At 43.3% G+C, this 26,097-nt stretch overlaps 2 protein-coding genes across 8 annotated transcripts in view; one reads left to right on the forward strand and one right to left on the reverse strand.

Moving 5' to 3' along the window:
- LOC127642981 (dynamin-1-like) overlaps nt 1–3,448 on the reverse strand; it is a 94,068-nt gene extending 90,620 nt beyond the window's left edge. For all 5 annotated transcript variants that reach the window (XR_007970441.1, XR_007970442.1, XR_007970440.1 and 2 more), the window contains exon 1: nt 3,126–3,448. Coding sequence is in view for 2 of the 5 variants with exons in the window: in XM_052125479.1 (XP_051981439.1) it covers nt 3,126–3,286 (161 nt within the window). In the remaining 3 variants the exon portion in view is untranslated. The remainder of the gene's footprint in view (nt 1–3,125) is intronic.
- Nucleotides 3,449–5,656: 2,208 nt separating this feature from the next.
- Nucleotides 5,657–25,376, forward strand: LOC127642984 (cip1-interacting zinc finger protein-like). 3 transcript variants are annotated; one of them, XM_052125483.1, is made up of 17 exons: nt 5,657–5,755; nt 12,141–12,177; nt 12,285–12,520; nt 13,805–13,929; nt 14,300–14,466; nt 14,607–14,676; nt 14,793–14,886; nt 14,983–15,047; nt 16,193–16,269; nt 17,526–17,753; nt 17,877–18,007; nt 18,183–18,276; nt 18,492–18,605; nt 19,226–19,339; nt 23,291–23,369; nt 24,615–24,736; nt 24,876–25,376. In XM_052125483.1, the coding sequence occupies exons 3-17, from the start codon at nt 12,354–12,356 to the stop codon at nt 25,302–25,304; spliced, it is 2,076 nt and encodes a 691-aa protein (XP_051981443.1). In that variant the 5' UTR covers nt 5,657–5,755; nt 12,141–12,177; nt 12,285–12,353; the 3' UTR covers nt 25,305–25,376. The 3 variants fall into 3 exon arrangements, with proteins under 3 accessions (XP_051981443.1, XP_051981445.1, XP_051981444.1); XM_052125485.1 differs by having other exon boundaries at nt 17,529–17,753; XM_052125484.1 differs by having other exon boundaries at nt 14,796–14,886.
- Nucleotides 25,377–26,097: the final 721 nt, after the last annotated feature.

Raw genomic sequence — 26,097 nt, forward strand, 5'->3', positions numbered from 1 at the left:
CATAGCAACTGTAAAGCAATGCCCTGGCAACCACATTGAACACCCTAGAACACCTTAGCAACTGCATAGCAATGCACTGGCAACCACCAAAAACACCCTGCATAGCAACACCGTGGCATCCACATAGAAAACCTTAGCAACTGTATATCAATGCCCTGGCAACCCAGAACATTCTGGCATCTGTGCAGCAACACTGGCAACCACCCAGAACACTTCAGCAACTATATATCAATGCTGTGGTAACCCAGAACACTCTAGAATCTGTGAAGCAACACTATGGCAACAACCCATAAAACAATAACAACTGTATAGAAACACCTTGGCAACTATCCAAAACACCAAAGCAAGTGTATAGCAAAGCTCTTGCAACCACCCAGAATCACTTAGTTACTGTTAAGCAACCACTCAAAACACCTTTGCAACAGTATAATAATGCCCTGCGACCACATAGAACACCCTAGCAACTGTATAGCAACGCCCTGGCCACCACATTGAACACCCTAGCAACTGTAGAGCAACTCCCTGGCAACCACCTAGAACACCCTAGCAACTACATAGCAATGCACTGGCAACCACCCAAAACACCCTGCATAGCAACGCACTGGCAACCACACAGAACACCTTAGCAACTGTATATCAATGCCCTGGCAACCTAGAACACTCTAGCATCTGAGCAGCAACACTCTGACAACCAGCCAGAATGCCTTGGCAACCACCCAGAACACCCTAGCAACTCTATATCAATGCTGTGGTAACCCAGAACACTCTAGAATCTGTGTAGCAACACTATGGCAACCACCCATAAAACAATAACAACTGTATAGAAACACCTTGGCAACCACCCAAAACACCAATGCTACTGTATAGCAAAGCTCTTGCAACCACCCAGAATCACTTAGTAACTGTATAGAAACCACCAAAAACACATTTGCAACAGTATAGTAATGCCCTGGCGACACCCTAGCAACTGTATGGCAATGCCCTGGCAACCACATTGAACACCCTAGCAACTGTACAGCAACTTCCTGGCAACCACCTAGAACACACTAGCAACTGCATAGCAATGCACTGGCAACCAACCAAAACACCCTGCATAGCAACGCACTGGCAACCACACAGAACACCTTAGCAACTGTATATCAATGCCCTGGCAACCCAGAATACTCTAGCATCTGAGCAGCAACACTCTGGCAACCACCCAGAACATCCTAGCAACTCTATATCAATGCTGTGGTAACCCAGAATAGTCTAGCATCTGTGTAGCAACACTATGGCAACCAGCCATAAAACCCTTGCAAGTGTATAGAAACACCTTGGCAACCACCCAAAACACCAAAGCAACTGTATACCAAAGCTCTGGCAACCACCCAGAATCACTTAGTAACTGTTTAGCAACCACTCAAAACACCTTTGCAACAGTATAGCAATACCCCGTCGACCACGTAGAATACCCTAGCAACTGCATAGCAATGCACTGGCAACCACTCAAAACACCTTAGCAACTGTATATCAATGCCCTGGCAACTCAGAACACTCTAGCATCTATGCAACAACACTCTGGCAACCAGCCAGATCATGCTGTCTAGCAATGCCCTGGCAACCACCCAGAACACCCTAGCAACTCTATATCAATGCTGTGGTAACCCAGAACACTCTAGCATCTGTGTAGCAACACTATGGCAACCACCCATAAAACCCTAGCAACTGTATAGAAACACCTTGGCAACTATCCAAAACACCATAACAACTGTATAGCAAAGCTCTGGTAACCACTTAGAATCACTTAGTAACTGTATAGCAACCACTCAAAACACCTTTGCAACAGTATAATAATGCCCTGGCGACCACACAGAAAACCCTAGCAACTGTACAGCAACACCCTGGCAACCACCCAGAACAACCTAGCAATTCATAGCAATGACCTGACAAAAACCCAAAACACCCTGTATAGTAACACCCTGGCAACCACCCAGAATCAACTAGTAACTGTATAGCAACACCATGGCAACTACCCATGAATACACATATACATATGTAATTTAACACATATACTGTGCATACACATAATATCAGAAATTGGACATACTGCTATCAGTACCAGTTACCGATACGATACAATACAATCAAAGGTAAATAAACAGTTATTTTTGAACCATATTTACTAAAAATCACTCAAATGAATTAAAAACAGAAAATGGTTTATCATTGATAAGACTGTAGGTATACGTTGAAACGTTACAACATGTAAATGAAACAATGCAAAGCTTCCTGAAGTTCTCCCAAATGTTCACTTGTTCTACATTTGCAGGACAATCGCTGTCTCACATAATAGTGTGGAAGATAATTTTGCCAGAAGGAAAAAGTTGGAAAAGAAATGATCCGAATGATCCCTCAAATCACGTATGTTGTTGAGGAGAAGTGTCGTAACTTTACTAAGAGGTCACACTTACCATTTTCACCTGAAAAACACCCCCATAGACTTACACTGAAGGAGGGACTGACAACACCAGTCCCATCTTCATGTTATTGAAAATAAAATATCACGGAAAACAAGCCACCGCGATGCTAGAGCGTTCTGAGTTCTGATTCTTGCACCCTCAAGTCTCTGTGATTTCTGTTCTGTCCCTCCTTCAGTGTAAGTCTATGGGGTTTTTCCACAGTTTTGTGTCTGGGGCACATCACAACGTCCATCACTCTTCCTTCTTCATGCACACAACTGGTGAAGGTCACAGTATCTACATGTTAATGTCAGCTGGCATCATTACAAGAGGAGGAAAACAGCTAGATCACAGTTTGATGAAGTCACTATTAATGACTGCTCATGTGGGATTACTTAACAAGATTTAAATGTAGGATGCAAAAACTGCTGATTTTGGAGTATGACCCTCCATCACCACTCAATAGCATTTAAAGATCATCTTTAGGATCCTCAGAATGACCTTAAAATATCATTGAGGCATGATGGAGAATTGTTATTGTGGTATGACGTCAGGATAATGGTGCATTAGGATGTTAAATCATGAATATGCCAGAATATTTAATGCGTTTTATGTCATTTTATAGGCTATACATCATTTATGTAATTTGATACATGCACATTGGCACATTGGCAATCGATGACTTACCTCCCCACGAAGTTCTCGAGCACGGAGCTCTTCCCGGCGCTCTGTCCGCCCACCACCGCGATCTGCGGCAGGTCCAGATTGGAGTTCTGTCCGATGGCGGAGAACGCGTCTTGCATTCGGTTCACCAGAGGAATCAGATCCTCCATCCCCCGGTTCCCCATCTTCACTACCGGCACCTGCTCGAGCTCTGTCACCGAGGAAAAGACGGAAACCTCCCGGTCACCCTGTCACTAATATCAGGGCGTTTCAGCGGCTGCTTGATGGTTTATTTCAGCGGCATTTATCAATTATTCTGGAGCGCTGCCTGTGTGTGTGTCTCTCTCTCTCTCTCTCCGTCTCTCTCTCTCTCTCTCTCTCCGTCTCTCTCTGTCTCTCTGTCTCTCTCTCTCTCTCTCTGCGGTCCCTCTGAGACGATGAGCTGCTTTACTGAAAACACACACGAATGCACCGTCGCTTATGTGTCACTAGTGAGCGCACTTTTTAAACTCAATGTGTGTTAGAATGAGAAATAAAACCTATATAATATATATATATATATATATATATATATATATATATATATCATACTGTAATCAGTAGTGCACACACTAAAACAAATATAATACAATTAAAATATTAGCATCTCCAGACAAAACTGCAGAACACAAATGAAATGATTAAATGAATAAAAACAGCAAGACCCTCCCATTTTCTAGAAAGATGACTTTTCTTCATCATACTGAGATATTTATTTTAAAAGATGTTTGAGCTTTCCATGGTGCTGAAATGCATGTGCGCATCTATCCATCCGTCCATCCATCTATCTATCTATCTATCTATCTATCTATCTGTCTATCTGTCTATCTGTCTATCTATCTATCTATCTATCTATCTATCTATCTATCTATCTATCTGTCTGTCTGTCTGTCTATCTGTCTATCTGTCTATCTGTCTATCTATCTATCTATCTATCTATCTATCTATCTGTCTATCTGTCTATCTATCTATCTATCTATCTATCTATCTATCTATCTGTCTATCTGTCTATCTGTCTATCTGTCTATCTGTCTATCTGTCTATCTATCTATCTATCTGTCCGTCCGTCCGTCCGTCCGTCCGTCCGTCCGTCCGTCCGTCCGTCTATCTATCTATCTATCTATCTATCTATCTATCTATCTATCTATCTATCTATCTATCCGTCCATCCGTCCATCTATCTATCTATCTATCTATCTATCTATCTATCTATCTATCTATCTATCTATCTATCTATCCATCCATCCATCCATCCATCCATCCATCCATCCATGCATCCATCCATCCATCCATGCATCCATCCATGCATCCATCCATCCATCCATCCATGCATGCATCCATCCATCCATGCATCCATCCATCCATGCATCCATCCATCCATCCATCCATGCATGCATCCATCCATCCATGCATCCATCCATCCATCCATCCATGCATCCATCCATCCATCCATCCATCCATCCATGCATCCATCCATGCATCCATCCATCCATGCATCCATCCATGCATCCATCCATCCATCCATCCATCAGCATCTGTAGTGCACACTAGGTACGTGTGGTATCTTTTCTAGTACACACTTGGCACGACACTAGGCACATACAGCAGCATCTCTAGTGCACACTAGGCATGTGCAGCAGCCTCTCTAGTGCACACTAGGTACGTGTGGCAGCTTTTCTAGTACACACTAGGCACATGCAGCAGCATCTCTAGTGCACACTAGGCACATGCAGCAGCCTCCCTAGTGCACACTAGGCACATGCAGCAGCATTTCTAGTGCACACTAGGCACGTGCAGCAGCATTTCTAGTGCACACTAGGCACGTGCAGCAGCATTTCTAGTGCACACTAGGCACGTGCAGCAGCATTTCTAGTGCACACTAGGCACGTCCAGGTCGCTGAAAACAAACAGAGGAATGTTTAAAGTGCCACAGAAAAACAGTGTTTACAGTTGGAATAAAATTAACCTACGATTTGTTTTCTTATGTTGCCTCTGCATGTAGCGTATGCTAGATAGGGCAAAATATTTCAATATCGAAAAAGTTACACACTTCAGCTTATTTTTGGGATTTGTTGGATCAGTGTTCTACCTCTGTTGGTGTTTGCCAACTTCAGTACGTTTGAAATGTGGCAGTGCATGCTTCACAACATTGCAGCTTTGTAGATATTCAGTATACAATAGACACAACATCAAAGAAATTTAAATTGATACTTTAAGTTTTAAGGAAGAGATGTTAGTGGAATATTTAGACCACAGCACCACTTGAAATACTGGTACACAATGTTGCCCAACATAATATACACATTAATACACAATATTCAGGGCGTTAAAAAAGCTAAATAAAAATAGAATACAAAATAAACAGCGGTTTACTTTATAGTCCTTATGCTTACAAGCATGTTATGCCTGTTACACCGTGCGCACAGATGGTTTAGCGTTCATGGTGCACAGATTGTGCAGTTGCTCCTCCAGCGCTGTAGGTGTCGCTCCACGACGCTCTGACGTCACCGCCGTGGTGAGAAGTGTTAGCACAAACACACACAGACACACACATACGCTAATGGGACTGTCGATCATTTCACCTCTTCTAAACTCACTATCCTGACTGCAGAGATCGTAAGTATAGTTTATTCCACATGGAAATCCACAACAGAGTGTAAAATCTGAATATAACGAGAGAAGCTCGCGTGAGTTGTCGTGCATTATGACAGCTAGCAGTTAGCACATAGCTCAAAGATAGGGATTATGGCGGAGTATTAAAATCTAGTGAGCTGCCTACCTAGACAGTATTTCTGCGAATTAAAGACACTCGCAGTAGCATTTGATACGTAAAACAGTCTCTGTTTCTATCCTTTGAGCCCAATAATGCTGCTGTACGTGCCTAGTGTGCATTAGAGATGCTGGTTTTGTACGTGCCTAGTGTGCACTAGAGAGGCTGCTGCACGTGCCTAGTGTGCACTAGAGAGGCTGCTGCACGTGCCAAGTGTGCACTAGAGAGCCTGCTGCACGTGCCTAGTGTGCACTAGAGAGGCTGCTGCACGTGCCTAGTGTGCACTAGAGAGGCTGCTGCACGTGCCTAGTGTGCACTAGAGAGGCTGCTGCACGTGCCAAGTGTGCACTAGAGAGCCTGCTGCACGTGCCTAGTGGGCACTAGAGAGGCTGCTGCACGTGCCTAGTGTGCACTAAAGAGGCTGCTGCAGGTGCCTAGTGTGCATTAGAGAGGCTGCTGCAGGTTCCTAGTGTGCATTAGAGAGGCTGCTGCAGGTTCCTAGTGTGCACTAAAGAGGCTGCTGCAGGTGCCTAGTGTGCATTAGAGAGGCTGCTGCAGGTTCCTAGTGTGCATTAGAGAGGCTGCTGCAGGTGCCTAGTGTGCATTAGAGAGGCTGCTGCAGGTGCCTAGTGTGCACTAGAGAGGCTTCTGCAGGTTCCTAGTGTGCATTAGAGAGGCTGCTGCAGGTGCCTAGTGTGCACTAGAGAGGCTGCTGCAGGTGCCTAGTGTGCACTAGAGAGGCTGCTGCAGGTGCCTAGTGTGCATTAGAGAGGCTGCCGCAGGTGCCTAGTGTGCACTGGAGATGCTGCCGCACGTGCCTAGTGTGCACTGGATATGCTGCCGCACGTGCCTAGTGTGCATGTGCCTAATGTGCACTAGAGATGCTGCCGCACGTGCCTAGTGTGCACTAGAGAGGCTGCCACACGTGCCTAGTTTGCGCTAGAGAGGCTGCCGCACGTGCCTAGTGTGCGCTAGAGAGGCTGCCGCACGTGCCTAGTGTGCACTAGAGAGGCTGCCGCACGTGCCTAGTGTGCATGTGCCTAATGTGCACTAGAGATGCTGCCGCACGTGCCTAGTGTGCACTAGAGAGGCTGCCACACGTGCCTAGTTTGCGCTAGAGAGGCTGCCGCACGTGCCTAGTGTGCGCTAGAGAGGCTGCCGCACGTGCCTAGTGTGCACTAGAGAGGCTGCCGCACGTGCCTAGTGTGCACTAGAGAGGCTGCCGGACGTGCCTAGCGTGCCCTAGAGAGGCTGCCGCATGTGCCTAGTGTGCACTAGAGAGGCTGCCACACATGCCTAGTGTGCACTAGAAAAGCCGCCGCACGGACCTAGTGTGCTCTAGAAAAACTGCTGTACATGCCAAGTGTGCACTAGAAAAACTGCCACATATACCTAGTGTGCATTATAAATGCTGCTGTCTAGATAGGCAGCAAGGGTTTGTAACACTGCCTGATAGTCTAAGTGTTTTTGTTTATTTCTTCTGGATTTTATTGAAACTAAAATCTCAGATGCTGTAATCTCATTTGTCTAGTTAACTGTAAATATTGAAGGTTGATGTTGTTAGACTAAGATGATGTTTTTATTAAGAATCGGGTTAAATCTAATTTTAGATTTACAGCGCTAAGAGCATCATAATCACACAGACATACGCTGATACCTGCAGGACAAACACGAAATTACACCTAATACAATATAAAGTCCTATAGCTACTTTATGCTCTTTTAATATCAGTATACATATGTTTTATTTTATTTATTTTTTCACAGGAATGGCTACTAATAATAATTATAAATGCAGAAAATGATTAAGTCAATATTGGATGAACTGATAAATTAATTTCTGATAAATAAGTAAACAAAGTCATTTTTTTATTAATATTTACAGCGAGGCAAATTACAAACGTTTTTAAAGTTACGCAACAAATATAACGAAGTTGCAATGACGAGCGGCATTATACGGTCACATTTCAGCACTTCACGTTTATGGACAGCGACTTTTCAGTAGCACTTAAAGCGCGTCCTCGCACGTTAATGTAAAGAGTAGTTTTGGGAAAAGCAGCGCATAAAAAATAACAAACATTTGTAAAAGCGCTCGTAGAAAACGCTGTTAACCGCTAAGATCAATTGTTATTGGGAAACGAGGCCCTGGGTGATAGGGCAAAACTTGAGGACGATTTACGATTCGATTTTCCTACATTTAAAGGTATTTTTCAAAAAAGTACCTCCGGCATGATTCAAGTAACGTGTTCCTCTCGTTATAGAACAGAAATGCATAAAAAATGCGCAACCGTGTTGTCAACAGCGTAAAGGTAAAATAAATTAATAAACTAAATCTGATGTTCGGAAATAATCGTATAAAATAAGAAAAATACCTCAAAGCCAATGTAGATGTAAAAAATTAAATGTGTATATAAAAAATAAAATAACAGTAAATTATTTTACAATTGATTACTTTCAACAGCAGAATAAGAATATTAACTTTCTAATAAGTCCTCGTGGTGGCGTAGTGACTCGCCTCAATCTGGGTGGCGGTAGGACAAATCTCAGTTGCCTCCGCGTCTGAGACCGTCAATCCACGCATCTGATCACGTGGCTTGTTGAGCGTGTTACCATGGAGACGTAGTGCATGTGGAGGCTTCACGCTATTCTCCGCGGCATCCACGCACAACTCACCACGCGCCCCACCGAGAGCGAGAACCACATTATAGTGACCACGAGGAGGTTACCCCATGTGACTCTACCCTCCCTAGCAACCGGGCCAATTTGGTTGCTTAGGAGACCTGGCTGGAGTCACTCAGCACACCCTGGATTCAAACTCGCGACTCCAGGGGTGTTAGCCAGCGTCAATACTCGCTGAGATACACAGACCCCCAAACTTTCTCCTCTTAATAGAGCTGCATCGCCGATTTTCTTCATGATAAGATACACAGTGAATGTGACACATATATTATGATTCACTACGTCGTGAGCAGTCACGTTATAATCTAGCTGCAGCAAACGTGCGCGAGTGACGAGCATACCCATGCCAGAGTAGGGCTGGGCGATAAAACGTTATCGATATATATCCACGTTAAGCTTTTGAGGAATTTTCTATATTTACTGCGTGTCGCTAAAACACAAGCAGTTCGGCTTTCTCGGGCTGCGTTTTCCACTGGGGCGGACGAAATCCGCTCAAAGGCGCTCACAGCGCTAGGAGAGAGCTACCGCTGCCAATCCTACGATCCACCTTGCGAGCGTGACGCTTGGCTTTCATAGGAATGTATTGAAAACGCTCTCAGCTTCGCTCACAACGCGCCAGTGGTAACGTAGGGTCAGACTGGATGAACTTGCTAATGCTAGCTGTCTTGCTAACCTAATCGGCTACATCGGACACCGGATTGATTCCATCCGCACCGCAAGACTTCATGACAACGGTTGCGCCCTCTCATCGTCTCTAGTGAAGAGCGCAACAGAACAACAGTGATGTGGACGACAGCTCTGATCTTTCTGCGCGGTAATCTTGAATATTGTTCTCTAGCACCAAACATGCATCATTTCTGCCCCGTCCCGCTCCGCACGCGTCGCCTCTTTTCCCTGCATGTGCGTAGACACGAAGCGCCGCATGAGTTAACGTGGTTTCAAAGCACCTTTTAGACCAAAATGTTTTTCCCTTCTAAATGTATCTTTATTAATCAGCATGTTACGAGCCTTTATTAATAAACAAATCGAATAAAATCGAGTTCTGTTCGAATTTTGTGAAAATTAATTAGATGTCTGGAATGGAAAAGGAAAGACTAAAATGACTAGATTGGTCGACTACTCTCTCACTTTAATGAAAATATACAAAAGTTTTCTAAATGTTCTCTCGGGACACCCCTGAGCCCACATTCAGCATCATTCCAATCTAAAAAAATATTCAAAATATTTCATTTTAATGTACAAATATTTCCAACAAATACTGGACTGCTGTAACTCTGCTTCAGAACTAACCGATGATCTTTTAACATTCATTTTCAATTGATAAACGGCAAAAGATGGTAAAATTGGTAAAAGATCCCGCAGACCCCGCTGCTTTGGCCGTCTCTGGACCCCCTGTGCAGTTTTGTAGACACTATTTTGACTGTTTAGAATTTATTAAAAAAAATAAAATACATATTGTGATAAATATCGATATCGAACTACGAAAAAGATTATCGTGATAACAATTTTGCCCATGTCGCCCAGCCCTACGCCAGAGTGTGCATCCGCCTGGAGAAGATTCAGTCTCTTCCCCGGTCACATCACACAACTCAAACTCGCTACTGACCGCACAGAGAAATGCCAGTTTAATAGTTGATTATCCTTAATATTTGAACTGTAATAAAGGAAGCCAAAATCGTAATCGAAAATAAAATTCTATTAATCGCCTAGCCCTACTGCAGATAGAGTCTAGATATCAGAAACAATTCAGGGTTGTTGAAAACGCAAGTAGCAAAAAGCTCCGTTTAAAATATCGACGTTAGTCAGTGCTGCGAGCACGCGGCGCCCTCTAACGGTGCACACTGAGCAGAGCAGCAAAATTAAACGATACCTCTGTTTGTCAAAATGATAGCTTCATGTTACTTTATTTAAATTTTGCTGATTTGCATGATGGACGAAGTCTACCTACAATTACACTGTACGATCGTACTGATGTTGCGTTGGAACGTGCAGTCGTGCATATTTCCACACGTTCAGTTTATCAGATTGAGGCCAAATGCTGTGAACATTTGTTTTTCTCTTTTATATTCAGAAATGAGTGGATTGACAATGTATTCAACCACAGCGTCTGCTAATATTTTATGCAAAACCTCAATTCAACGATTTAAAGAAGATAAAATTGTGTCAAAAACGTAAATTCAAATTAATCGAGAACATTTAAAAAATTCATATTTGAAACGTTATTTTAAATAAAGTCAGGTGGTTTAACCAACATGCGGGACTTAAAAAGGATGCCTTTAAATCTGTGTCATGATTTTTTAAAATAACACATTTTAATGTTTTTTATGAAAAGGCTATTTTAATTTATTTTTTCATGTCAAATGGAGTAACCCTGAGAAATCTTTTTGATATTTGTGACTCAAACTACCTTGAAATCCTAGAAAACCTTTTTTTTTATTATTATTATTATTATTATTTAAATAGCTTTTACTTTTTTAAAGTAATTTTTGCATAAAATGCTATAAAAAAAAACAAAACATTTTTAAATTCCTCATGAAAGCATTAGTAGGGCTGAACAAATTCGACAAAAATCAGATTTGACCAAAATTAAACCATGTTTTGCCCATCCTGGACGGGAAATACTGTTCTAGAAAGGGCATTCACACTTGAGTCCTCTTAAAAAGAATCAAAATAAATAAAATGGAGGAAAAATCACATTGCATTTATTCACTGTTTACAATTAGTAAACTTACATATTACATATTTTGAAACCCAGTAAACTTGAATTACTGGATTTCAACTATTTAATAATGATTTCCTATATTATTCAATAGTAAATTCTTTGATAATGTCTTAACTTGTTCAGGGCATTGTTTTGCAGTTCGTTTAAACCATCAAGCTTTTAGTTTTAATGCCCTGGCAACACGTGTGTAATGCACTGACCCCGTTTACATGTATTTAAAGGGACAGTTCACCCCAAAATTATAATTCTCTCATCATTTACTCACTCTCATGCCCTACCAGATGTGTATGGCTTTCTTTCTTATGATAGGTGTGGCTACTTCAAACTCGCCCAGTAGGTGGTGATCTGCACGAAGAATGCAAATCACCAAAAACAAAAGAAGAATGTGAAAGTGAAAGTGGAGATTTATCGTCAAAATTACTTAAATATTGACGTTTCTCACTCACACCTATCATATCACTTCAGAAGACAAGCACTGGAGTCGTATGGATTACTTTTATGCTGCCTTTATGTGCTTTTTGGTGCTTCAAAGTTCTGGTCACCATTCACATGCATTGTAAGAACCTACAGAGCTGAAATATTCCTCTAAAAATCTTAATTTGTGTTTGCTGAAGAAAGAAAGTCACACACATCTGTGATGGCATGGGGGTGAGTAAATGATGAGAGGATTTTAAAGTAGTGGGCGAACTGTCCCTTTAAAAAAAGCACTTCACGCTACAGACAAAATAGCTGCGCGCATACAGAAAGCACATCACAGCGTTTAATCGTTCAGCCCTAAATTTATTTTTTTTACTAAACATTCTGACTAACTACTACTTTTGTGCTCCACAGAAGAAAGTAAGCCCTACAGGTTTAACACGACATGAGGGTGAGTAAATAATGACAGAATTCTGATGTTTCTGTAAGCTATCCGTTTAATAACAGGGCTGATATGGGGTGATTCTGGGTAACGCATCTCTCTCCCTTTCTGTTTAGTATCTCAGGCTGTAGTGTGGTGAATCTTTAAGACAACAGCGGCGATTGATTGACAAGTCAGACATCAGGATGTTTAACCCTCATCAGCACCAGCAGCAGCAGCAGCAGCAGCAGTTTCATCAGCACCTGCGACAACTGCAGCAGCTCTTTCAGCAGCAGACACCTCCTCCACCACCACCACAACCACCACAACCTCCACCCACTCATCACATCACACATCACCATCAGACTGCACGGTGAGATGTTATGATGGATTGTATGGGACAGTCTGTTCACTGAACATTGATGCATACTCTATTACACACAATGCTTCCTCAATTCAATAAGCACTCATTTGATTAGGTCACTAAAGTGTCCTTTGATATTATAACTATGGTTATTTGTGATTTAAATGAGATAATTGATGTGATAAAGCCATTCGAGTCCTCTCTCGTTAATATGCACTCATTTACTGATGCTCTTTTCAAACCGCCGGTTTTCTTAAAGAGACAGTACTCGTTTTTAGCACGTGTTCAACAAATCGATGTAAAAACCTGTAACATGTACATGTACAAGCTATGCATTTTACAGTAAACATGCAAAAATATATATATACACACAATATCATATTTATTTATACATACATGGATTTATTAATTTTTAAAAAGCTAAAATGTGACCAAAATGATACAAAAACGAATGAAATATAATTAGTAAAACGTATATGTACATGGTTAGAAGGTCCCCTGTATAATTAAAGGGATGGTTCGTTTACTCACCCTCATGATATCCCAGGTGTGTGTGACTTTCTTTCTTCACCTGAACACGTTTGAAGAAAAGTAGTAAAATATCTCATCTCAGAAGGTCCTTATAATGCAAGTGGATGGTGATCAGACATTTGAAGCTCCAAAAATCACAGACAGTCAGCTTAAACGTCATCCATACGACTCCAGCGGTTAAATGAGTGTCTTCTAAAGCGACATGATCACTTTTGGTGTGAAAAATATCAATATTTATGTACTTTTTAACTATAATGCAACGCTTCCGGTAAGCTTCACGAGAGGGTGGAGATCACGCGGTGTGACGTATTACCGTTGCCATGGATACAGACATAATCTCACATTCTCCACTCGGTTGAGACATCCAGGATGAGCACACAAACGCACCATTGTGAGTAAACAAACCGATAAATACAGATCTAAACCAAAACGTGTTCCTCCTCCTCACTTGTAAACAGCGCAGATCTTCCGGCTGTGATCACGTGTCTCACATGCTAACGTGCTAACTTGCTTGCTGCTAGAGTAAAAAAAAAGTTTCTTTTTTGCACCAAAAGTGATCATAGAGCTTTAGAAGACATTAATGTAACAGCTGGAGGTTGTTTATATGCATATAAGTGATGCATATAAACAAACATTAACTAAATGTGTAATAAATGTGTAAATATGTCAAGGGGCAATCATACAGTAATATCTGAACCTAAACAAACACTGTAAATATTGAAACATTTAAGTAACAGGCTTCCACCAATTTTTGTGTTTCAGGCCTATAGCTGTGCCCGCCCCTGCACCCCCTCCTTCCCGCATGGTAAACCTCTGCTCGGCCACTCAAAGCATCATCGGACCCAATCCCATGCTGCAGGGGGCGCTGCTTATGCAACAGATGCAGGGTGAGCAAAGTCACACGTGTTTAGCATCCATCCATCCATCTTCAACCGCTTATCCGAAGTCGGGTCGTGGGGTCAGCAGCTCCAGCAGGGGGCCCCAAACTTCCCTATTCTGAGCCACATTAACCAGCTCTGACTGGGGGACCCCGAGGCGTTCCCAGGCCAGTGTGGAGATGTAATCTCTCCACCTAATCCTGGGTCTTCCCGGAGGCCTCCTCTCTTTATCATGTCATATTTAATATATTTAATACAGTTGAGCTGAACGTCCTCTTTCGTCCGATTCACTCGTTCTGTCCTGTAACCATCCTGGTGAATTATAGTCATATACTTGCATGAAATGGTGATGTTCCGTCGCTCAAATCTCTCTCTGCAGCCGGCAGCATGCGAGGGTTTGCTATGGGCGGACAGCAGTTCCCTCAGTTCTTCGCTCCAGGATCCAGAACGTCTCTGCTCGGGCCTGTTCCAATGGGAGTGGCCATCAAAACTCCACACATGGGATTCCCGCGACATTTCACCCCACACCAACGCTACTACAGCAATGTATGTCTGTGTGTTTACCCTTCCAAGAGTGATAAACCTAAGTCATAAACATCGGATCAGATTTGGGTCTTGGCCAATATATGCCTTTAATTAGTTACATGTTGGTGAAATTCACTGGCCTGCTAACTCAATTTGTGCAGGACTTTCAGTCACATCAGCCAGACAGGAAAAGGGAGAACGAGCAGAAGTCAGAAGCGAGCAGAAGCAGAGGTACGTTCTGATGAAGCTTCACTAAACATCTCAACTCATCACGAGCTGTTGTGCCAAGTGTCTTTGAGTTTTAACACTTTCATGTAATGAGTGTCTGAATTCTGCTTGTATCATAGCAGCAGATGAAGCTGCAGGTGTTGCAGATCCGGGCTGTCAATCATCTTCAGAGCCGCTCGATGAATCGGCAGCTAAAAAACACAAAACGGACGGGTACGAATCTGTGACATCACACCTGAGTGCCGGTTACATCAGGACTGATGATGTCACAGATGATGGATTTATTATGTGTTCACTGTCTCTCCGCAGGTCAGAGAAGCTTGTTGAGACCGAATCGACTCAAATCAGTGAATCTAAGAGTCCAGATCCTGCAGGTACAGAACATTTGAACCGTTGAGTCTGTGTTCAATGTCATTATCATGTTACATGAAATGCATGAAATGAAATGCAAGAAATGTTCCGGGTTCAATACAAGTGAAGCTCAATCGACAGCATCAAAAATGTATTTCGACCAGTCAAAATAATTTTTTTCTTTTGTTCTCCCCAATTTGGAACGCCCATTTCCCAAGTCCTTGTGGTGGCATAGTGACTCGCTTCAACCCGGGTGGCGGAGGACGAAGCTCATTTGCCGAAAATGACTCGTATGAACCGTTTCTTTTCGGCGAATCAGTAGAGACGGCACGTCCAGTGTAGTCGAAAATGACTCGTATGAACCGTTTCTTTTCGGCAAATCAGTAGAGACGGCACATCCAGTGTAGTCGAAAAATGACTCGTGTGATCTGATTCTTTTCGGCGAATCCAGTGTAGTCGAAAAATGACTCGTATGAACCGATTCTTTTCGGCGAATCAGAAGAGACGGCACGTCCAGTGTAGTCGAAAAATGACTCGTATGAACCGATTCTTTTCGGCGAATCAGTAGAGACGGCACATCCAGTGTAGTCGAAAAATGACTCGTATGAACCGATTGTTTTGAGCGAATCAGTAGAGTTGGCTAATTCAGTGTAGCCGAAAATGACTCGTATGAACCGATTCTTTTCATCGAATCAGTAGAGATGTACATCCAGTGTAGTCGAAAATGACTCGTATGAACCGATTGTTTTGAGCGAATCAGTAGAGTTGGCTAATTCAGTGTAGCCGAAAATGACTCGTATGAACCGATTCTTTTCAGCGGACCAGTAGAGATGGCACATCCAGTGTAGTTGAAAATGACTCTTATGAACCGATTCTTTTCAGCGAATCAACGTGGATAGAATGAGGTGCACATTTATTGCCACTCGGTGGCGCATTGGGAATTGGGCATGTCAAATTGGGAGAAAATTAAAAGAAAAGAAAAAGAGGGACGAGTGAAATTAATTTCAACATTATACCACAAATGCTGTCGTTTTTATAAATGAACCTTACCGTAATACAAATAGAAATATCAAATAAATGCAATAATCCTTTAATGCACTTCACAATGATGTTCCTGTAAATTCAGTGAACTGGTATGTTTCATTCGGGAATGTCTGATGTGTTTCAGAGTGTGCGCTGCAGGAAGCAGGAAGTGTGGACGGGCCAGTGGCCACTGAGGCAGATGAACAAAGTCGAGTGGCCAAGGTTGGTACCATTGCCTCTACATACATTTGTTTTCTATTTTTAGTGGGGAATTTTCTCCCCAATTCCCAATGCCCTCCAAGTCCTCGTGGTGGTGTAGTGACTCGCCTCAATCCGGGTGGCGGAGGACAAATCTCAGTTGCCTCCGCGTCTGAGACCGTCAATCCACGCATCTTATCACGTGACTTGAGCGCGTTACCATGGAGACGTAGCGCATGCTTCGCTTAAAACTCAGAGTATTGACGCTGACTATCGCACCTGGAGTCGTGAGTTTGAATCCAGGGCGTGCTGAGTGACTCCAGCCAGGTCTCCTAAGCAACCAAATTGGCCCGGTTGCTAGGGAGGGTAGAGTCACATGGGGTAACCTCCTCGTGATCGCTATAATGTGGTTCTCGCTCTCGGTGGGGTGTGTGGTGAGTTGTGCGTGGATGTCGCGGAGAATAGCGTGAAGTCTCCGTGGTAACACGCTCAACAAGTCACGTGATAAGATGCGCGGATTGACGGTCTCAGACGCAACTGGGATTCGTCCTCCGCCACCCGGATTGTCACTACGCCACCATGAGGACTTAGTGCACATTGGGAATTGGGCGTTCCGAATTGGGGAAAGAAAAAATGTGTTTGGACGAAAATGAATGTTTGAATGCGTAATTACTTAAATTTTTGAGTTACCTCTCTAGATCGGGGAGGGAAACACAACAACAATAATCGCGGTACTTGTACGCCATAATGGTGATGATACCAATCTAAAACACACAATACTAATATTTAAAAAGAGCGGGAAAGGCCAACACGGAGCAACAGCGGGATAGAGAGCGGATAGAGAGAAAAGAAACGTTCTCAGCTTGGTCTTCGGCCACTCCTCTACACTCTAGTGGACGTCAGCCATGTGTAGGGGTCTCCTCCGCCCCTGGCAGCGGCCCTGACCACTCCAGGCGGCCCTCCTCCCCTAGCGATTGGCGGCCATTCCTCCGCTTTAAGGCGGCTGGGCTCCTCTGTGACCCCCTGCTCCGATTTCGGTGGAAAGTTGTGGCGAGGACTCTATTACGGCACATCCCTCCTCCTTCCCGGATTTCGGCACCAGTGTAAAAAAGTTCAAAGGAAAGTAGGTGGCGAGTAACTTAAACAAAAAGCCAAACACATACAGGGCAGCTGCCTGTAGTTCTCTCTCTCTCTCTCTCTCTAACTGCCGCCTCCGGTCGCCTTTATCCCTCTCGGGCTTGATCAGCCTGATTAAATAATTGCCTCTGTTTTTACGTTAGCAGGATGAAAGTACAGAAGCGTCCGTTCAAGGCACAGAGCATGAGAACAGTGACATCACTGATGACATCACTGATGACATCACAGACTCTGATACAGTCACTGAAATGAAGGAGACCACAGCCACTCCCCTCATAGCCAGGGTTCAGGAGGAGGTTAAAGATGGCGGAGGAGAGACCGCCGGCAAATTCATCTGCTACATATGCAACATCACATGCCATAACCAGCAAGTATGTTCCTCAAACGCCGCGTGAGCTCATGTGTCCTGTCAGCAGCAAAAAACTGCATTTTGTCCAGTTATTAACCCTCATTTGATCGAACGCTCCATATTATCAATGTTCTTGTATGTGCAGAATTTCCAGAGCCATATGAATGGACTGACGCACCAGCAGAAGATGATGGAGATCCAGCACATGAGTAACGCATGTCTCGTCACGCTGCTGCCACGAGTCCAAGAGTCTCTGCAAGGAGCTCGTAAAGATGGGTGAGAGTTTCTGAGATGACCCGGGACCTCATTTCACCCTCTAGTATTCCTGGTGTCATTCAACATACCACAAATGCTGTCGATTGAGCTTAAGGGTTAAACATGTGCAGCTGTGCAGTACCTCCCTATTGAGTGCTATTGATTAACTGTGCCAAACCTGTCCATGCTCCTCCAGAGAGAAGAGGCCAGGCCTGCAGAGATGGTGCTCCACCTGCCAAACTCACTTCACCTCCAACGTCATGGACCATCGCCGAACCAAGGAGCACAAGGTGAACAACACATTCGTTTCACCCTCATGCCATTCCAAACCTGTATGACTGTCTTTCTTCTGTGGAACACAAAAGGAGAGGTTTAGCCAAATGTTCATGCTGCTCTTTTCCACACAGTGAAAGCATACTGTGACCAGGGGGCTGTCAAGCTGCAAAATGCAAAAAAAAGCACCATAAATGTACATAAGTATGTTCTCTCTCCTGTGTTTGTACAGCGCTGTTGTCACTCATCCAGCACCAGCTGTACTGTCTGTAAGCGCGAGTTCAAAACGCCCAGAGAGTTTGTGGAGCACATGCGGTCGACGGAGCATAAGCAAAGAGTCGAGCAGGTAAACGCTGTCAGATATAAGGAGCACATGTGTACGACTGCTACTAATGATGACGCTTGTTCATGTCATGGAATTCATTATTTTAAAATACCTTGTACTGCTTTTTAAAGTTGTCTCAAGATTCATGTTAAGAAGTTTAAGAAAAGGGCTTCTCCCCTCTTTTTAAATGGCCAATAGGCTTTTGCGTACATCCCTGTTGTGAACCGTGATTTACGGCTTGCTCTTACGAGTCAGAGACAGTTGGATTAGAGTGCAATGGCGTCCACCGTCCACTAGGCCTGGGACGATTCATCGACGTCATCGATTACAGAAATGCGTCGATTTGCATAACGTGCGTCGGTGCGTCGCATTGGAATAATTAAAATGGCAGCGCCCGGTTTAAGCATGGATTCCCCGAAGACGGTGATCTGAAGCGTGGGAGTGTTTGAGCCGGAGACCCAACGATGTGGTGCTGTCTAAGATATGCAAATTGGAAATGGCTCATTACAGCCGTACAACCGCCATGAACGAACACTAGCAGCGAAAAACTAGAATAAAGATTGAATAAACGCTAACAGACGTATCGGACTTAAAGACACAAAACTCTTTTTAATTTCATCTTTTTATTGGTTACGTTTCAGCTGTGGAAGGAGTCTGGAAAAGACGGAGTGGATGAGCTGAACTCCGAGTCGTATTTGGGCGATGAGGACGGTGATGTCACCGATGACGAGAGAGAGGACGAGGAAAACGGGAAGGTGAAAGCTGTTGCTGATATCCAATGAATACAATCCTTTGCATTGCTCTCTATTAGGGGTGTAATGGTTCTCTTTAAAGGAATAAATACATACGTTTCGTCACCCACGGTTGCACATCTCAAGTCTAACGATGCATCTGGAGCGTACGGTTCAGTGAAGGCACCGTTACAACCTCCGCTAATGTACCTGAAGATGCACTTGAAACCCTATTAAGTTGCCTTTACTCAACTGATTGAGTAAACGGGGGGTTCTTGATGGCAGGGGCAGGCTAAATACATAATGTGCTGAGTAATTTTCCCCACTGTGCCCGATATTAAAATCAGTGCGACACACTTTGCAAAAGGCGTGGGCATTGTCGATATGGCTTCGAGATATTACATTAAATTCTTCTGTCCAGCTGTTCTGCAATTTACATGCATATTTAGTATTTTTGCCGGAGCACCACCTGAGTCTTCTCCTCCCATCTACCAGTGATGCTTGATTCAACATCCCGCGTCTACCACCTGCGCAGATATCAACAGCGCAACTGGGTTGTGGGTTGCCAGGTTGAGGTCACAAATGGGTTGAAATGTGACTAGGATGCGTTTCATACAAGATCTGGCAACTGGACAACCTTGGAATAATATATTGATATTCATATTCACATATAACGAGGTTTTGGGCCATACAAATTACGGGAGATTCCCGGGAGAAATAACGAAACGCGAGGGGAGGCGGGAGATGGGTGTGAAATACGGGAGACTCCCGGGAAAAACAGGAGCGTTGACAGGTATGGCGCTGATCCCGCAGTGTAATGGTGCGTTCACATTCAACACGTTTCGCTCAGCATGATTACAAACAACGTCAATGCGAATAGACGCAAATTTATGAAGCAAATGGCGTGACTCGAACACGCGAAATCGCTTGTTTAAATCGCGAGTTTTCAACTCGAGCGAAATATCCGCATGACGCGTTGTCGCAACAGCCTATCAGCAATTGAGATTGGCTGGATATCACCGATGTACAGACGTAGTAGCAGAAGTAATCTGGAAAAATGGATGACAAAATAGTTCTAGCGGTGTTTGGGTACATAATACAGAACAAAGCAAAACACACATACACAGAGTCAACCATTGTCCCCAACAAACATTCCCATGGTCCAAGCCGGAGTATTCTTGAGTGGAGTAAATAGTTTAATTTGGCGATACAATTCACGACGAGGACGTGGAACTATTGAGATCATAATAGAAATCTTTAAAGGCCCTATTAATATCTGTGGCAGAAGTAAATATATTGTCTCCAGAAAACACAGAAGGAATGGTGGAAAACCATTACCTGGCAAGACGTTCCCTGCCTTGTCTCCCTACTCAAAGTATGTCTGTCCTTCCCTAAATAACCAATACTCTACCTTCTGTGACAACATAGTATTATACCTAAATTTGAGCCGAGTCAGCTCTCTAAGACCATTGGATGACATTCGGCACTTCAGCTCTGTTTCAGCACTTTTAATACTCTTCTCCGATTCCATGAATCCCTGTGCTTTGATCTTTGTAACGAATGAGTCATACTGTATGATCTGCCCCTTAAGAACTGTCTTAAGCGCCTCTCATGCCACAAGAGGACCAGTTGGTTTTTAACATTTGTTGAAATGCTGGGGCCTGTAGAAGGGATGTATTAAAGCGCCATCTATATGATTTTCTTTTCTCTATATGTGGCAACATCTCTAAACACACCAAAACATGATCTGAAACTAAAATGTTCTCAATTGAACAATCGGTGGCAGATGGAATAAGTGACTTAGATATATAAAAGAGTAAATCTTATGCAATGATGAAAAAACCTGCAATACCGCCCAGATGTATTCAGAAGTTTCCAAATGTCAGAAAGACCAAGATTTGGTGTCAACGTTGCTCTAAAGTGTCTGCACACTTTTGCATCACTATGATCAAGGATCGGATCCATTAACAGATTGAAGCCTCCACCCAAAACTTAATCATGGAGGATCCCAGCTGCTTGTAGCTTCCCCTCAAGGTCTATAAAAATGTTCTGATCATCAGCGTTGGGTGCATAAATATTAACCAAAACAAGATTTTGCCCCTGTATTTCAGCCAACACTATAATGACACTTCCCAAATGATCTTTAATCTGTTTGAGACTGTTAAATTGTAAATGTTTACTTATCAATGTTATGACTCCCCTGCACTGAAAAACACATGTCCACCCCATGAAATATTTTTTACCTATATTAAAACGACATACTGACATGCTAAGAAAAATGGTGTAAATGGGAAGCCGACCGAGAGCTCTGTGCTCAAGCTCTATTTTCAGATGACGCGGTATGGATCGGGGAGACAGGAGGGCAAAACAAAAACAAAATAGGCGAGGGAAGAGACCAACACGGAGCGACAGAGAGAGAAAAAAATCGCTCACCGGTTCTCCACCCTCTCAGGCAGACAGCGGCTGCTCCTCCCCAGGCGGACCAGAGTCAGACCGACCCCCAGCAGACAGAACGCCCCTCCGCATTCTCCTCCGCCCCTGGCAGCGGCTCCATTGCGCCAGGCGGTCGGGGAGTCGCTTCCCTCCTCCCCTCGCGTACGGCGGTCTTCTCTTGACACCTCCGTGTTTCTGGGGGACAGCAGGGCACTCCTCCGCCCCTGGCAGCGGCTCCATTGCGCCAGGCGGTCGGAGAGTCCAGTCCCCACTCGCCCCGTGGACGGCAGTCGTTCCCCGAGTCCGGGCGGTCGGCAACTCCTTCCCCCGTGGATGGCAGCGATGCTCCCCTGGGTGGACGGCAGTGTCGAGGACTCTGCGACGGGCATCCCTCCTCCCTCCTGGTCTTCGGCACCAATGTAAGGACAGTCTGGAAAAACCATAATGTGGTAATACACCCAGCACAACTTGCCTTTATTCCTCGCCGCACATAAAACGTCTCAGGAGCTAGCCTGGCATTGGGCACAACTTGGGGTTCAGTGTCTTGCCCAAGGACACTTCGGCATGTGGAGTCGTGTGGGCCGGGAATCGAACGTAAGAGTCCCAGACTGACTGTGTGCAAGTTATCACCATAATGTTGCATTTACAAATGTTTATTGTCTGTATAAGCATAGATATTTGAACATTTTGTTTATACTAAACAAAGTGTTGTTTAAGAATGAAAAAACAGGTCTGTGTATCTCAGCGAGTATTGACGCTGGCTACCACCCCTGGAGTCGCGAGTTTGAATCCAGGGCATGCTGAGTGACTCCAGCCGGGTCTCCTTAGCAACCAAATTCACATGGGGTAACCTCCTCGTGGTCACTATAATGTGGTTCTCGCTCTCGGTGGGGCGTGTGGTGAGTTGTGCGTGGATGCCACGTAGAATAGCGTGAAGCCTCCACACGCGCTACGTCTCCATGGTAACACGCTCATCAAGCCACGTGATAAGATGCGCGGATTGACGGTCTCAGACGCGGAGGCAACTGATATTCATCCTCCATTGCATTAGATCTTTTATCAACTTCTTTTTAGTAATTAATACAGGTTTTGTGCTCCTTTTTAAATGTATTTTTTAATATATTTATTATATTTATTTGACAGGATTAACAAGAAAAAAGCTTGTGGATGCACTCACTGTGGAAAACCAAAACATTTATAAAAATTACACAATAAATGAATAACCACTTTCTTACAAAACTCTTTTCAAAACCCTTCATCTGGTGAATAAATAGACTATAAAAAACTGAATTTGTCAAATATTAACTAATAGAGCATCGCATTGGAAGTCTCTGTAATTTTATAATAAGAGTCCCTTTTGTGTTTTGGGCTTGTTTATAGTTAAAATTCCCACATTATGCACCAAATCTTAATGTATTTATTGACCTCTAGGTGAAACTATGTTCACTGTCGTAAAACCGTGAGACATTTGAACGTTTAGACCCCTGTGTAAACACATTGCTATAATGCTAACGGTTGGTGACACTCGTGTGGCTCTTTCAGGAGGGTTTCTCTGCACAGATGGAGGTCACACTGGAAGATCTGACTGAAGACGAGGAGTTTGACCCGGATACAGAGTACGGTGGGTAATGATCGTGTTTGCTTGAACGATTGAGTGTGTAAACTATTATTGCATATAATGGTTTAGTTTAGCTTTCATCACCCTCATGCCATCCCAGATGTGTGGGAATTTCTTTCTTCAGCAGAACACAAATGAAAATCTTTAGAAGAATATTTCAGCTTTGCAGGTCCATACAATGCAAGTGAATGGTGACCAAAACTTTGAAGCCCCAAAAAGCACATAAAAGCAGCATAAAAGTAATCCATACGACTCCAGTGGTTTAATCTATATCTTCTGAAGCGATATGATAGGTGTGCCAACTTGAACCACTCCTCCCTGCCCAGTAGGGGGCGATATGCGCGAAGAATGCAAATCACCAGAAAGTGAAAGTGGAGATTTATATTTAAAAAATACTTAAATGTGAAGATTTTTAGAAGAATAGTTCATCTCAGTACGTCCATACAATGCACGTGAATGGTGACCAGAACTTTGAAGCCCCAAAAAGCACATAAAAGCAGCATAAAAGTAATCCATACGACTCCAGTGGTTTAATCTATATCTTCTGAAGCGATATGATAGGTGTGGCAACTTCAACCACTCCTCCCTGCCCAGTAGGGGGCGATATGCGCGAAGAATTCAAATCACCAGAAAGTGAAAGTGAACGTGGAGATTTATATTTTAAAAAAATACTTAAATGTTAAGATTTTTAGTTCAACTCAGTACGTCCATACAATGCAAGTGAATGGTGACCAGAACATTGACTCCTATGGTTAAATCCATGTCCTATGATCGGTTTGTCTGAAAAGAAAGGTCAATATTTGAGTCCTTTTTTGCTATAAATTCTCCTCCCTGCTCCGTCAATCTCCACTTTAACTTTCACATGCACATGCTTCTGTTTTTGGTGATTCACATTCTTCATCAATATCACCTCCCAATGGGCAGGGAGGAGAATTTATATCAAAAGTGGACTTAAATATTGATCTGTTTCTCACCCACACCTATCATATCACTTCTGAAGACATGGATTAAAACTTAATCTGGAGGCTTATGGATTACTTTTATGCTGCATTTATGTGCTTTTTGGAGCTTCAAAGTTCTGGTCACCATTCACTTGCATTGTATGGACCTACAGAGCTTCTAAAAATCTTAATTTGTGTTCTGCAGAAGAAAGAAAGTCATACATCTGGGATGACATGAGGGTGAGTTAATAATGAGAGGAATTTCATCATTGTAGCCAATCATTGATTGTGGCTTAATATCTTCCAGGATCTAGTTTTGTGGTTCCTGTCGCTGGGTTTCTCTGTCGACTGTGCAATCATTTCTATCACTTTGAGTCATCGGCTCGACATGTGCACTGTAAAACACTCAAACACTTTCACAATCTGAAGGTACGTTGAAGCTTTGAGTTGTTCAATCTGTGTCGACAGAAACGCACATGTCCGTTTACATCAGTTACCCATAATAACCCCAAAAATGCAGCCGTTGATATGTTTATCATGTTGGTTATGTGTCATTATGGTTGCACAGAGTTATAAAGCCTTAAAGACACGTGAAGACGCCGGTTCAACTTCAGCAGGATCACCAGAGCATCACAGTCCAGATAAAACCAGCACCAGAGAACCTCGGTTTACCTCACCGGAGTCTCTCAACCCAAAACCAGCCCTCCAAACACCTCAGTCAAGCAGCCGTAGCTCCCCTCCTGTCCTCAGTATCTGCAGACTGAGCACCAACGACCCGGAAACAGTCCGATCGCCAGAACGGGACGAAGACCTCGCGGGTGTGGCATGCTCTACTCCTCCCAGCCAATCAGGACCGGACGCAGAGGACGAATCAATCGCGGGAGACCCTGAGGAGGAGGAGGAGGCGGTCGGTTGCAGCATCTCCGAGGTGCGGGCCTTCAGGGGTCGCGGCCGGACTCCTGCTAAGAGACGAGGACGAGGAGGGAGAAGACGCTGAGACGTCATGAAGACGACGAGAAGTCTAGAGCTGCTATCAATCCTGAGAGACCCTCACAGGACCCTAGTGAAAACACCCCGTAGACAACAGTTTGTGCCACAATTTTTAAGTCTGTAACCCTGTTTGTGTGAAGGGAGTGATGATAGTTTGTTTACCGGGAAGTGTTTCTCGATAGTGAATCTCGTGCCACAAAAACGGCATGCTCGTATTTCTCGCCAAAATCAAAAGAGAAAACTGAGAAATTATATTTTGCATTAAGAAAATCATTTTTAGGGATCATTTGCATTATTTTCATGACAATTAAACACGTTCTCACACAATTCCCACCACGTTTGGTCAATAAAATGTCATTTAAATTGATATTAGTTTATATTGGCGTAATGTGAAAAAAGTTGAATTTTATATTTGTTGCACTGAATTGATTTTAATAACAAAACGAACAAAAAAAAAAATCTGTGTATTTTTATTACAATAATGCAAAACAGAATTTTTTGCATTATGGTTTTGAGAATTTAGGGAAAAAATAATGTCACAATGCAACAAAAAAAAAATCTTAATTTAAAAGGCTTAATTTTTTTTATGCAAAATACATTTTGTAACTTTTTTTGTTTTGTTTTGTTAGGAGTTTAAAAAATAATCGGATTAAAAAAGTCAATTTTAAGATTTTATTTCATTGTGACGTTATTTTAATGAATATTAATGATGTTCCCACCACGTAATGTGAATAAAATGTCATAATAATAATAATCCTCTTTAACGTGATGCAAAACGTTCTCATTCTCATTTTTGTAAT

The sequence above is a fragment of the Xyrauchen texanus genome, chromosome 4, assembly GCF_025860055.1.
Source record: "Xyrauchen texanus isolate HMW12.3.18 chromosome 4, RBS_HiC_50CHRs, whole genome shotgun sequence".
NCBI classification, from domain to species: Eukaryota; Metazoa; Chordata; class Actinopteri; order Cypriniformes; family Catostomidae; genus Xyrauchen; species Xyrauchen texanus.